Source organism: Condylostylus longicornis, unplaced genomic scaffold, assembly GCF_029603195.1.
Source record: "Condylostylus longicornis isolate FDR11 unplaced genomic scaffold, ASM2960319v2 ptg000048l, whole genome shotgun sequence".
In the NCBI taxonomy this organism is placed as follows: Eukaryota; Metazoa; Arthropoda; class Insecta; order Diptera; family Dolichopodidae; genus Condylostylus; species Condylostylus longicornis.
The window spans coordinates 22,779,800-22,794,748 of record NW_026578017.1 but is presented as its reverse complement, the minus strand read 5'-3'; the positions used below and the strand labels follow the sequence as shown (position 1 = coordinate 22,794,748).

Below are 14,949 nucleotides of genomic sequence, written 5' to 3'. Positions count from 1 at the left end.
AATACATATACAAACTATACTGTAATATAATCGAGAATAAAATTTGATTTTACATAATTCGTGTAAATCCATCAGAAAAAAAATAATAAATACATATATATTATATAAATAAATGTATATTAAATAATTGTTTACTTTTATTAAATAAAAGTTAATAAAATTATTTATTTCCGTTTTTACTTTCACCTTTAATCTCTTGATCATTAAAAAAGATTTTAATTTTTTTTTATTTATATATAATTATAACTAATAAATATTATATCTAATAATAATGTGTTTCTTTTTAACAAATAAATAATATAATATACACCTATATGTATGATACCTATATACATTCATATATCTAATAATACATCTATACCCTCGCGTATTCAATATTAAATAAAGATATTTTTGAACAATATCAATATTCAATAGTATCTAATATAAATCTAAAATATAAAACAATATAATTAATAATTTTACAATATTGTATACTAACGAAATAATTAATCACCAATATTTTCTTAAACAAATCACTTGAGGTTATACAATATTACTTAAAGATTTTATAATTTTTAGAATAAAAACTTAATACTCTATGCTAAAAACGTGAATACTTTTGAGTAATATTTTAATTACCTTAAGTGACGCGTCTTAGATAATATGGGCAATTTTTTAATCCTAGTACTAGAAAAAACAACTTCAATTCAAACATATTATTGTGTAAAACAACTTTCTATAATCTATATATTTGCACAATATATCTAAATTCAAAAATATAAATAAATATTTTATACAAAATATATGAATTTAAAAAAAAATACATTTACCACAATAAATGGCTCTTATAACAGTTGTACAAAATAAAATAATAATTGCAAAGCAAAACAGAAATTAATTTACTTACATATTTAGAAAAAAAAAAAAAACAAACTCAGTATCATAAAATCAAACATAATCCAATTGAAAATGAAAAAAATATATATATTTATACATATACCATTAAAAATTCATATCAAAATATATTCAAATATCATAAATATATTATTTTGCATATTATTATACACCATCTATCTATAATATATATTTATATTAATATTATTACATTATAAATACGACATATACACCACATGTACATATACTTTGAATATATATATATATATATAAATTTCGTATACATATGCATTTATACATAAATAAATAATTGTTATATAAAATTCAAATCAACCACAAGCCATAATATTAGTGTTTCCGCATATTCAAAAAAAAAAAAATAAAATATCCATATCAGAAAATACTAAAATCACATTAAAAAGAAAAATATCAATTCCAAATAATTACATATAAATATATTAAAAAAAGAAAAACAAAAAAAATTAATAAATAAAAAATAAGAAATAATATTAATAATAATCCGCTTAAAAATATACTCCGCAGCATTAATTCATTGTTAATATATTAAAATTATTTTATTTTATTTCATTTTTTGTTTAGTAAAACATTTCATTCTATTCCTTTTTCTATTGTATACATAAAGTATATTTACACAAAATTATTATTTTTTCTTTGATCATCTAAAATAATATAATTTTAATCGCAATTCTTTTTTTTTAAATTTTAAAGCATGATTATTTTTATAAATAATTTCATGAAAAGCAAATCATTTACTATATTAAATCTACTTTATCAATCATATTATTTAATATTAAAATCGATCGTACATCTCATTCGTCTATTATGCACAATGTAAACTATAAAGGCAACAAAATATAGAACAGTTTAAAAAGTTAAGCATTCGTAAAAAACTTACGATTATAGTACGAGTTAAATTGTATTCGTAAATACTTGTTAGGCTGTTAATTCTTGTAAATTTTAATAAATTTAATCAATATAAAAAAAATTTAAATAATTCTGATTAATTCGAATAAAAATATTTTCTTTTTTAATAAAATTAAATTTTCAATTAATTTTTCAATTAATTAAAAAGTAATATAAAAATTCTTTTATGTTTTTTCCTTTATTAAAAATCAAATAAATTAAATCATAATTAAATCATACTATATGTTCAAAACAAAATTTTTATAGTTTACAATTATGATCACAGTAAAAAAAAATAAAAACATGTAAGTGAGATATACGATGGATATTATACATATTACAATAATAATAATAATAATTCACTGAACTTATATTTATACATTATTATAATTAACCTGATGTATTTGTTAATGAAAATTTTTTATTATAAAATACATAATCAAATAAAATTTTATAATTATTATACATTCTATATTTTTTTTCTTATATTTTTTTCTTCTTCTTTTTTCCTTCTTTTATTTTGCATTATCATTGCGTTTTCATTTCTATTAAAATTAAAAAAAAAAACAAAAAATTATTTGCAACGTAAATCAACCAACAATATGCAAAATATAAAAAATTTAACATTAATTTATGTGACTTGAAAATAAAAAAAAAAAAAAACATACAAAAAAATAAAAATATTAACTTCAAATTTTTTATTCAAATTTTTCTAATATCAACAACAAATTAATAATCAATTTGAATGAATTAAAAAATATTTAAAAAAAAATCAAAATGAAACAATATTATGATTGTGTTATATGATTAAAATTCAAAATATATGAAAAATAAATTAATATTTAATTAAAATAATAAAAAATTTTTTAATATTTAATAATACAATTCAGCTTATTTGTGATTGTATATATTGATAATGTATATTATATAGAATAAAAAAAAAAAGAGTATTAAAAAAATATATATAAAAAAAAAGAGTATATTTTATTTATTGAGATTTTAATGAATTATATATACAATTCATTGAGAAAAGGAATTATTATTTTTGGATAAATACTTTGAAATAAATATATATATATATATATACCCAGATATATATACAAAATTTCGCAACACAACGCTATTACTGTATGTGCAGGTAAATTTGTTCCTTTTATTAAATATTTTTTTCAAATATTAATCTTTAAATTAAAAAAAAAAAAAACAAATTCTTCTTCATGAAAATTTTCTTGTATAATAAATTTTTCTTCACAAAAATATATAAGAAAATTTATTTTGAAATTCACGTTTTTACATTAAATTCTCTACAAATCATAATCATTTCTTCAAAAAAGTAAAAAATTATTCTCCAACGAGTTTTTCTTAAACTAAAAGAAATATTTGAAATTTTCATACAGCTTTTTTACATTATTATCGAATTGTGTGATGTTAATCTGAATATATTATAATACTGTTTTATAGTGAAATTTCATTATATTTAATTGTATACATAAAAAAATAATTTGAATTACATAGATGTTTTTTTCAGCAAAATAATATATAAAATCGTTATATATCTATTATACAAGTAAAATAATTTATAATTAATTCTGCAGAAATGATTTGGCATAATATTAATAATAATAATATTTTTTGTTTGAAAGAACAAAATTCCTTAATTTTAATTACAAATTAAATAATGCCGGACTACAAAAATTATTCATATTGTAATTTATTTATAATTATATGTGCCACGTTATTTTGAATAACGATTGTATGTAAATTTATACAAAACACATATACAAATATAAAAATAAAAAAAATTTAAATAAAATTTTTTTATCTCAAAAATTTTGTTTTTTACATTGGAATTTTTTCATAAATTCTAACTTTACATTTTATTTGAAACACGGAAGAAAAATACTTAAACTGAATAATGTGTTTAAGCATTATTTTAAACAAAATATTAAAATAATAAAAGTTAATATTATTTTAAACAAAATTTATGTTATCTATAACATATAAAATTTTACAAAATAGACAAATCTTTTATTGATCTTACAACTAATAAGCAAAAATTTTGTCATTTATATTTACATTATTCGACTTAACAAATTAAATTATAAAACAAATTTTTTAAAATTAGTATAAATAATTATATTAAATATTTAATTAATATACCAGGTTAATATTCACACAGCTAAAGCCATTCTTATTTTCCTTTTTAATTAACTATTTTACGTCCATTTTGTTTCATTCACAATAACATTAAAATTTTTCTTTCATAAATTTTTCAAAAAAAAAAATAAACATACATAATTAAATATTTCTAAGAAAATTAAAGAAATATATACATAAAAATATATACGTTATTTTTTGAGTACATATTGACGTAAATAAACGAAAATAAGAAGCAATATCGAAAAAACAATAAAACAATATTCTTCAATATCTACGATAACAAGGAGAATTTCAATTGTGATATAAAACTCGTATACAAAATTTGCGTATACTAATCAAAGTATAGATACATCTATATATTATATAAATATAAATCTATATACCTACCCACAAAAAATATTCTTCCAAAATAATTTTTGAAACAAAAAACACCAAAACATTATAAGAAAAAATTAGAGAATAAAGAAATACAGGATATTCTAATCAAATATCATGAAGAAATCAAGTATGGCTCGACGTAAAGAGAATGATGTCGATGAGCTAAGGGCTAGGCTTGAAGAAATGAAAACTGAAACAATATTACAACGTCATCATGTAAAACGTGAACTGAAAGAACTAAAAGATAATAGCGAAAAAAGTCGACGGATTAATATTATTAGCAAAAAGGTAAGCTAATCGATGAAATTCTTCCTTTTTGTTTAAAATTCTTTTCTTTTTAATTTAAAAATATTTTATAAAATTCTTAAGGCAATTCTTATCATTTATTTTTTTTCGTATCACTTTAATAACTCACAACATATTTTTGCAAAATCTGCTAAAAAAAAATTACAATGAAAAAATATTAAAAAAAAAGGTCAAAAGTGAGTGAGGCGTTAAAACTACTACATAATTTTTTTTTATATCTTCTCGAAACACAAAATATAAAAAAAAAGCATTCATTTTATTCGCAAAAAATAAAACAAAATATAAAAAAAAAAGCCAGAAAGTATTTTAAATAAACTTTAAATGCATTTAAAAAACCATTTATTATTATAAAATTTTTTCAAATACTTTTAATTATAAATAATTAAAAAGCCCTATCGAATTTTTATCGCAAACGGAACATACGTCATGCCATTTTCATCTATATGTGTACTCTAAGTGTATGGCTATTATTTTCATCACATCGAAACTAATGATACCAAAAAAAAAAAGTATATCAATAATTAAAATATGCTTAAAAATTAAATTGAAATCATTTTAATTAAGCGTATACATATACATAATATAAGCATATATATATATACATATAAAGGTAAATACATTTCAGTCAAAAAAGTAAAAATAATTATACATTTAAATAAAATCAACTTGTTTTTTTATATATAGCCCTTTTGCATGCTCATATAAAAGGAACTCAAAAAAATTATACTAAATGTAAAGTAAATTTAATAATGTAGATTCATTATTTAAAATAAATATAGCGTTTACAAATTAATTATATTATTTATGAAATTTAAATAAAAAATTAATAGTATATTCCAATATGAAATATAATTTAAATATTAATTGAATATAGAACAGTTGAATATCAAGAAACAAGGTATACAATATTGTTCTTAACTTTATAATTTTTCTTATAAATTTTCATTATTATTTTCATTTTTATTAGAAATACTCTTCTCAAAGCAAAAATTTAAAAGTATAGTTTTAAAAGACTTTTAATTGATACAAATCACACACAATTGAAAAATTCTTTAAAATTTACATTATTAGTTTCAATATCATACATATTTCGTATATCATATAGAAACAAACAACATAAAAATATTTTAAATATTTCTAGAAATATTTTTTAGAAACAAGAGTTTGACAATAATTATTATATTGATGTTCTTTTTAATTTAAATTTTAAAATAATTATATAGTATAAAAATATAGTTTGGAAAGAAATATTCTTAATTAATTAGAATTTTACCGATCTTTTTTTTATAGAATTTTAAATATAGAAATTCTAAGCTTTTCTTTTTAAAATATATGCATAGTTTGGTATATACATACGTATTTTTTTTGTTTTTATCTTAAATTGTAAATTATTTTTAATTTAAAAATGGCTAGGTATACCAAAACTTTCTCACATTGTTTAAGCATAAAATGATGAAACTTATTAGTTAAAAAATATTGTTTAAAATGTACTAAAAATTTCGGTAAGCAATAAGTGTTTTTCACACGAAACTAAATACGTTGAATGTTTTTTATATGTATTCCTTTTTATATTCTCAAAAACAGTTCATCTTTGTGATCTGAATATGCTTATAGCTTAAATGATTTATCAAGAAAATTGAAAAGCAATTTATTTTATTTTAACACAATCATTTAAAATATAAAACGTTGACATATTACTAAGATTTAGTAAACATTTTTTTTCAAATTTTTTAAAAATTAAACTTTAATGTTACGGATATTTGCCAAATATGTAATTCTATTCAATTTTTGCATTGAATTCAATATAAATTTTCTAATACATTCTAGTTCAAAATAAAATATTTTCTGTATTTTCATTATTAATAAGTGAATTATTAAAAGTACTAAAATTTATTCTTCATGCAAAGTTTTAACATGATCTAAACCGTTCTTGAAATGGTATTTAGATCTTTTGTTTTTTTTTTCTGTACATTTTTATTTACAAATATGTACGTGCACTTGTTCTAAATCGTGCTCTTAATCTACGTCAAATAATTTCACTTTATTCAGTCTTTTTTTGTGGATTTTAGGCTTTTTCTATTGAAATTTTACGACAATTAACTTAATTTTTGCTTTTTTTACTTTCTAAATCCAATTTAATTATAAAAAGTTTTCATTCTCTTCTATTCTTTTTTAATGATGTCAAGAGACCATTGGTTAGTTTAATAACAATGTACATATGTACATGTATACCTATATAATATAATAAATCTAATTGATTCAAGGATGAAGAAAAATCATTAACGCTTTTATTCCTTCACTTTCTCTCCCTTTATTTATTCCTTTTTCATTGAAATAGTTTATTAAAACATTTTTACAAAAAAAATTAAATCCGTTTTAAATAAAGTAAAAAATTTTATTCATTAACACAATCAAGTAAAACTTCCAAGTAAGCAAAAAATAAAATTCAAAGTTGAAAAAGGCTAAAATAAATTAAACGAATAGAAAATTTCATAAAATTGATATTATAGCGAATGAATAAGAAAAGAGAAAACTTTTTTCAATTAAAATTATTAAGTTTGTGGAAAGTATTTAACAAAATTTTTAATACACGAATTCCATTTCTTAAACTACGAAAAAAAATATTGCCTAATGCAATCAAATTTGATATTCTCTTCTCATAATATAGATAACTGAATAAAAAAATAGAATTACATAGAATAAAAAAATTCAAAATGTACTAAAATTTTTTTTCTTTTCTACGAAAATCCTAGCTAGTTTGTTAAAATTTGCATTATCTTCAATTTTAGACATAGTTCTATTTTACACTTTCATCAAAAGCATTACACATGCCTAAATTTTACCAGAGTTAATAAAAAACAATATAGACTATGCTTAGTACAAATACTATACTTAGTAAAAAGCAGTATTACTAAACTGAAATCTAATATAAATAGTAAATATAGTGAAAAATAGTATTACTCTTAAACATTCCAAAAATCTATAGAACAATTGGATAGAACTGAAAACAACTATCAAATATATTTGAGTGAACCTACCGATTATTATAAGTTCAGTATTAACTTAAACAAAAGAACAAACCAAAAATGGTTAAATAATTTTGTATTAAACAACATAAAACATCATCTTTTTAAATGTAAGCGAAATATGAAAATTCATCAACATTAAATCCATTATTTTTACTTAAAAGCTACATTATTATTTGATATATATGCAAAAAATTAATAAAAATATTACGAAATTTTTGCAAAAAGCTATATAACAATATGAAAATGAAATATAAAAATTATTTTAATGATAATAATAAAATCAGTCACATAAATTTTCTAAATGTTAAACGTTTTGCTCTTATAAATTTAATATAATATGTATTTAAATTTAATAAATTTATATTATTATTTTTAGATATATTTTTTTTATATTATATTATGATTATATAGAATGTATAAAGGTCATTAAAATTTAATTTTTAATTTTTCATTACTTTTTTTTAACATATTCACAAGCTTGCGATATATATTATATTATTAATCCTATATTATCAAACAATATTATAAATAATCGAAAATTGCATGCAGTCCAAAACAAAATCAAAATAACAATATTTCTTTTAATTCAATATAAAAAAAAAATATTTTAATTTTTAAAAAATTTTTATTTATACTTTATAATATATAGAAATTCATAGAAATTTTATAGGTTTTACAAAATTATACACTTATTATTTCCCTGTGTAATAAAATATTGGTATTTTTTTTTTATTATCTATCAATAAAAAATTTTATCTATAAATACAACCATTAAATGCCTAATTTTGGTTTTCAAATAATATATCTATAAGTCAAAATATTAAATATTTCACTAATTTTTTAAAAGAAAAATTAATAAGCTTTGATTCTTAATTCAAATAAATTAGTAATTTTTCATATTACTTATGACACAAAATGTGATTTTATCAATTATGGACTACACACAAATTACAAATGGTCAAAAAAATTTTATATATTTCTTTTTCCATAACACTTACGCTACAATAAGATATTTTAACTATAATTGTAGTCAATTTATCTTTCAATTAAATATATCTGCAACATGAGTTTAAGTGGCTGTATTTTGTATATTATAATTTATTTTCTTCTCGCCATAATTTTTTCATGATTTCTTTTATATCAACCTAAAATAAAAAAAAACAACGTTTTTTAAAAAAATTCAATGAAATAGCGTAAATGCAATTAATTAAAAAATAAAATAAAAACACAATTGTAAAAAATATTTTATTGAATATTGAGTATGTTATACCTCTACAATTTCATTATAAAAATTTAATACATTAAATATTACGATAATATATTGACTATTATTATATATAATTTTTTGAAAAACGGGCATTTAAAGGTTCAAACTAAACATTATTCTCATAACATATCAATTTTAAATCAAAACGGAAAAAAAAACGTAACACACACACACATATACCTTCTATAAAACCAAATCAAATAGTAAATTATCAATCAAAATTTATATAAATCAGGGTATATATTAATTGACCTGTATATTCAAAAGAATACACAATACAATAATAAACATAATAATACAAATTTTATAATAAATAAATTATATACAAACATAATATATAATATCATATTGGAAAATACATTATATACAATATACACCAATTGTATGATAAACCCTCTCTCAGTACCTTCAAATTATATACACACCAGTTTTACTAAATATACTAAAATTTAAAAAAAAAAAACAATAAAACAAAAAAAAAAAACGAAATAAAATGTGTATATGTACTTCAAAAATAAAAAGTAAATACAAAATTAAAACTACAACATTACATTTATATATATACTAACACTAAATTTATTATTACTTACATAATATTAATTGTTCAAAAAAGCTACGCATTTATTTACAATAATTTTTTATATAAATTTGAATAGAAGCATATTAATATATAAAATATTAAAATTAAATTAAAAATTTTATAATGCAATTTATATAAAAAAAAAATTATTAAATATTATAATTATTTATATGTTGTATATGTATTACGAATAATAATCTAACTACTTATACTTTTTTTATTTTTCGTTTAACATTATTTATGTATTTAATTATTAAAACTTGTTTTATCATTTTTATAGTACGCTTTTTATATTAAGAAGATTTATTATTTTTAATGAAAATAAAAAAAAATATTATTTAAGAAAAATAATATGAAATTCATAAATAAAGTATATTATATTGTATGAAAAAAAAATAACAAAAAAGCAAAACTAAATATATTTAATAATATACAAAAAAAAAATAAAATCAATCATTTTTGTTTTTTTTTTTTTTTTAATAAATAAATATGTATATGTATCTGCATTTACATACATTATATTTATTTTATTGAAATATATTTTTAAATGCAAGAAAAAAAAATTAATATATAATAATATAGTTATATTTGTTTATTAAATAATTTTATAATAAAATTTATTGTTAAATTAAATACTCATATTGTTACCATTTAGTGTTTAAAGCAATAAAAATCGTAGTTTTGTTTTTATAAATATTATTTGTTTTTTGTTTTTTTTTGTTTTTCTTTTAAATTTTTATTTTAAAGATAAGCTTTGTTGTAATAAATAACCAAAAAAAATATATATACATTATATATACAATTACAATTATATATAATTTTTATTTGTTTTCAAAATTATATCAAATATATTTTGAAATTTTAATATGCTCTCTTTTATTTTTATAATAATATTGATCATTATTATTAAATTAATATTTTTATGTTAATTGCAAATAATTGTTTTTTATTAAATATTATATACATATAGAAACATACAAATATTATAATTCATTTAACATAAAACATATTACAATTATTTATTTATATACTTGTTGTTTGTTTATATATATTTATAATATTAATTAAAAAAAAACATAATTATATTGATTGCTCCTATATTATTTTTTGATTTCTACTCTGTTTTATTTATTCTCCATTTTATTCCTCTATATAAAGTATTTACATTACAAAAATGTTACTACATTAAATGTTTCTTTTATCTTATAATATATAATTACATACCTTATTATATTATTTTCTGTTTTATTTGTTTTGTTATTAAATTTTTTTTGTATTTAAAAAAAAAAAAAATAAATAATAATTTATTAAAATGATTTATTTTTTATATTATATTTTGTTAATGTAAAATTTTATATTTATATTGTATACTTGAAAATAAAAATATATAATTTTTTTATCTGCATTAATATTTAAATTTTAATATAAAATACAATTATGTTATATTTACTTAATAAATAACATAAGTTAAAAAAAAAAGTGACATTAATTTAATTAAATAAAACAAAATTAGCAACATCAAAAACTTTTAGTTTTTTATTTAACAAAAATAATTCAAAACAAGCAAAAAAAATATTTTTACCAAATTATACCAAAATATACCAAAATTACCAAAAAAAAAAAAAAAAAAACAAAAAAATACCCAAAAAATCATGTTAATTTATGCAATAGAATATTACATAAAATTTATTGATTCAAGTTGGATGAATTCCGTCTGGAAATTCAAAGAAGAGATCAAGAGATCATGGCGATGGCGGCCAAGATGAAAACTCTAGAGGAGCAGCATCAGGTAAATGTCTGTACATTTCATTACTTATTCCATTATTATGTAGCTAAAAAAAAAAAAACAATTTTTTTCATTTTTTTTTATACTTTTAATGGTATTGCTTCAATTTCATTAATGAATTTTATTAAATTAATTTATTTTAAGTTGTATAAAAAAAAATATAATTACTTAAAATTTATTAACTCAAAATTTTAAAAATTGACGCTTTAATAAAGAATCCATATTAAATTAGTACATGAGAAGCTTTCAAACTTTCTACCGTTCTTATTTTAAGAATTGAGCTTTCGAAAAACTTCATAATTAAATATATTATTAAAATTTAATTTAAATTAAATTAATTATACGCTTATTGAACAAAAATTTCAGAAACTATTATATAGAAACTACTAATTTAAAAATTTGGTTATTAATAAAAATTTAAATACAGAATATTATACAAAATCTTATATTTTAAACGAATTCTATTGATATTCGTTGTATAAAAGCAAATTTACAAAAAAAAAGCATTTAGTTAAATAGCAAAAAAAAATCTTAAAATAACTTCCTGATAAAAAATACAAAAATACCATTTCAACTAAAAATTAAAAAAATGAAAAAATAATCACCACTGTAGAATATTTTACAATTATTTTAAAACATTCACATTATTAATATTATGATTTTTAAAGTGATTTTTTGTTTATACAATTATAATGTAAGAAGGTTATTTATTTTAAATTAATTGATTAAAAAAAAAATAAACACAAAATACTGTCTTACAAAAAAAAAAAAAACAAAAACAAACAAAAAAACCATAAAAAAAAACACTTAAAAATAATATCACAGGACTATCAAAGGCATATAGCTGTTTTAAAGGAATCATTATGTGCTAAAGAAGAACATTACAATATGCTTCAAACTGATGTAGAAGAATTAAGAGCTCGTTTAGAGGAAAAAAATCGCCTGATAGAAAAGAAAACCCAAAGTGCCCTACAAGCTGTACAAGAGAGGAATCGTTTAAATAATGAACTGACTGAATTAAAAGACCATATGGATATTAAGGAAAGAAAAATAAATGTTTTACAAAGAAAGGTAAGTTACACATACCTTGTATATACATATAATATATATATATACAACCATGTACACATATAATTTATTATATAATATAGCATTCAAAATAAAAATCATACATGCTTAAAAAAAAATATTTGATTACATTTATAATTTATAAAAACAAAAAAAAAAATTAACACATGACAATTGTAATTAAGAAAAAAAAAAAACGTAAATTTCTTTTTGTTAAATTATTCTTTTTTTTTTTTGTTCTTTTTTGTTGTCTTATACATACTTGAAAATATTTAAATTGCAGTTATTTTGTGCTTGTTTCAATTATTTAATAATTTGAAGTACATATTTATATTAGAGAATTTTTCAAAAAAAATATTTAAGTTACTTTTTTTATTTTATTATTATAATAATCTTAAAATATAATGTTATAGTATAGAAAATTTAATTATAAATGTAATAAACAAAAAAAAAAAACAAAGATATTACTTAATTTTTTTTTTCTAATTATTTGTTATTAGAAAAACAAAAAAATTATTGCATTAAAATATTTTTAGAAAATTTTCATCTCAAACATTATTTTTATAATATTACATATAATATAGCAATTAATGAAAATATAAAAATATAAATATATTACATGAATATAAAATGAAATTTTAAATTTTATAACAAAACCGAATCAAATAAGGAAAATATAAAGTTTATATTTATTTTTTTTATTTTACATTTTATCAATATTCTCAATTTAATTTCTAAAAAATAAATATGCTTTGATATTCTACCAATGTTAAATAATTCATTGTTTTTTAAATTTAAATTAAAATTCAAAAATTGCTTTTACATTGTATGTAATTTAAAATTTTATAAAATTTGCTTAACTAACAAGAAAAAAAAAAAACAATTGCTGCAGTAGTTAGAAAATTATTGATTAGAATTAATTTTTGAGCTAACTAACGGAATGAAGAAGTAAAACAATATTTTTTCTATTTGTTGTCATCAACAAACTGAACTATAGTTTGTTCATTGACATTATTATTATCGAAAATAATTATTTTTTTTTTTTCGAATTTCAGGGCTCGAAAAATCTTAAAAGAAATACAATTTATAAATTGAAATTAATTTTTCGACTCACTTTTGTTAATGAAATTCGTTTCGTTTTTCTAAAAATATACAAGTACAGTTTATTTAATTAAGAAACTGCTAATTATCTACAATATGTGTTTTATAGTATAATATACCATTTTGGTAAATTTACTATGCTACATCTCCGATTGCTATGTTAATTAGAATAAAAGAAAAAAAATGCCACAGCTTCGCTTACAATACGTTTCACGTTTTTTTTTTTTTTTTTTTTGAAAATAAATAAAAAATCAAATTTTGCTTAAGATCTGGCAACTCAAATATAAAAATATTTCAAATTTCAAAAAAACAAAAAAAACTCACTTTTTGACCTTGGAAGGAAAAAAACCCAAATTTCATCATTATTTTTTAAATTCATTTTTCATATGTTAATTTATAGTTTTTGTTTTTTACTTATTAAAATAAAATTTTTTTATGACTTCTACTAACCTGTTTTTTTTTTTTTGGTTCTTTATATTACAAACAATTTAAACAAAATTAATATTAGATTGAAAATCTAGAAGATCTTTTAAAAGAAAAAGATAATCAAGTTGATATGGCACGAGCTAGATTATCGGCTATGCAAGCTCATCATAGTAATTCCGAAGGTGCTTTAACTAGTTTAGAAGAAGCAATCGGTGATAAAGAAAAACAAATGAGTCAATTACGTGAACAACGTGATCGGGCTGAACATGAAAAACAAGAAGAACGTGAATTACATGAAAGAGAAATAGCCGATTATAAAATTAAATTACGATCCCTAGAGAGTGAAGTTGAAAAACTTAATTTGAGATTAGATCGTGCTATGACAGAGAAAGATCGATTAGAAATAAAATTGGAATCATCACAAAGTGAATTAGGTAAATCAAAAGCAGAATTAGAGAAGGCGACAAGTGAAGTTGGTCGAAGTAGTTCAGATTGGGAACAAACAAAGCAGCGTATTGCACGTTTAGAACTTGAAAATGAACGTTTACGGCAAGATTTAGAGAAATCTCAGGTGGGTTTTTTACTTTAAATTTTTTTATTTTAATTTTTTTTTTTTTTTTGCTCACGTAAAATCTTTACCGAAAACAAAGCATATAAGTATCTATACAAAGGAATTGAAAATTTTGGTAATACTGTTTGTTATAATATGGAATAGCTAAAATGAAAAACTTTTTTCAACGTTATCTAAGACAAAGTAATTAAAATACTCTTTATTATTAAATAACAAAGGGTATATTTAATTACTTAATATTAAACTTAAAACGACAATAATGTGTAAGTTTTTTAAAAGCTAAATACAACGAATATTTGATATTTGGTATCTAATAAATTAAAAAGATGCTGTCAATTTTTACAAAAGAAAAAAAATAAACATTGAAATTTATTTTTTTTTTTCGGATGCACACATAACCTTAATTAAAATATTTCTCAACCTTTCAAATACTTTACATTAAATACTTATATTTAATTAATTAATCTTAAATAAGAA

The 14,949-nt window shown here is 18.1% G+C and overlaps 1 protein-coding gene across 8 annotated transcripts in view; it reads left to right on the top strand.

The window, feature by feature from the left end:
• The window catches only part of LOC129611210 (trichohyalin-like), a 112,354-nt gene that overhangs the window by 67,729 nt on the left and 29,676 nt on the right, over positions 1-14,949 (top strand). For 5 of the 8 annotated variants that reach the window (XM_055524205.1, XM_055524204.1, XM_055524208.1 and 2 more), the window contains exons 7-9: positions 11,220-11,309; positions 12,132-12,377; positions 13,984-14,472. In XM_055524205.1, the coding sequence (XP_055380180.1) occupies positions 11,220-11,309; positions 12,132-12,377; positions 13,984-14,472 (825 nt within the window). Of the gene's footprint in view, positions 1-2,723; positions 2,939-4,113; positions 4,627-11,219; positions 11,310-12,131; positions 12,378-13,983; positions 14,473-14,949 lie in introns of those variants that run through there. The other 3 variants (XM_055524209.1, XM_055524210.1, XM_055524211.1) reach the window with 3 other exon arrangements.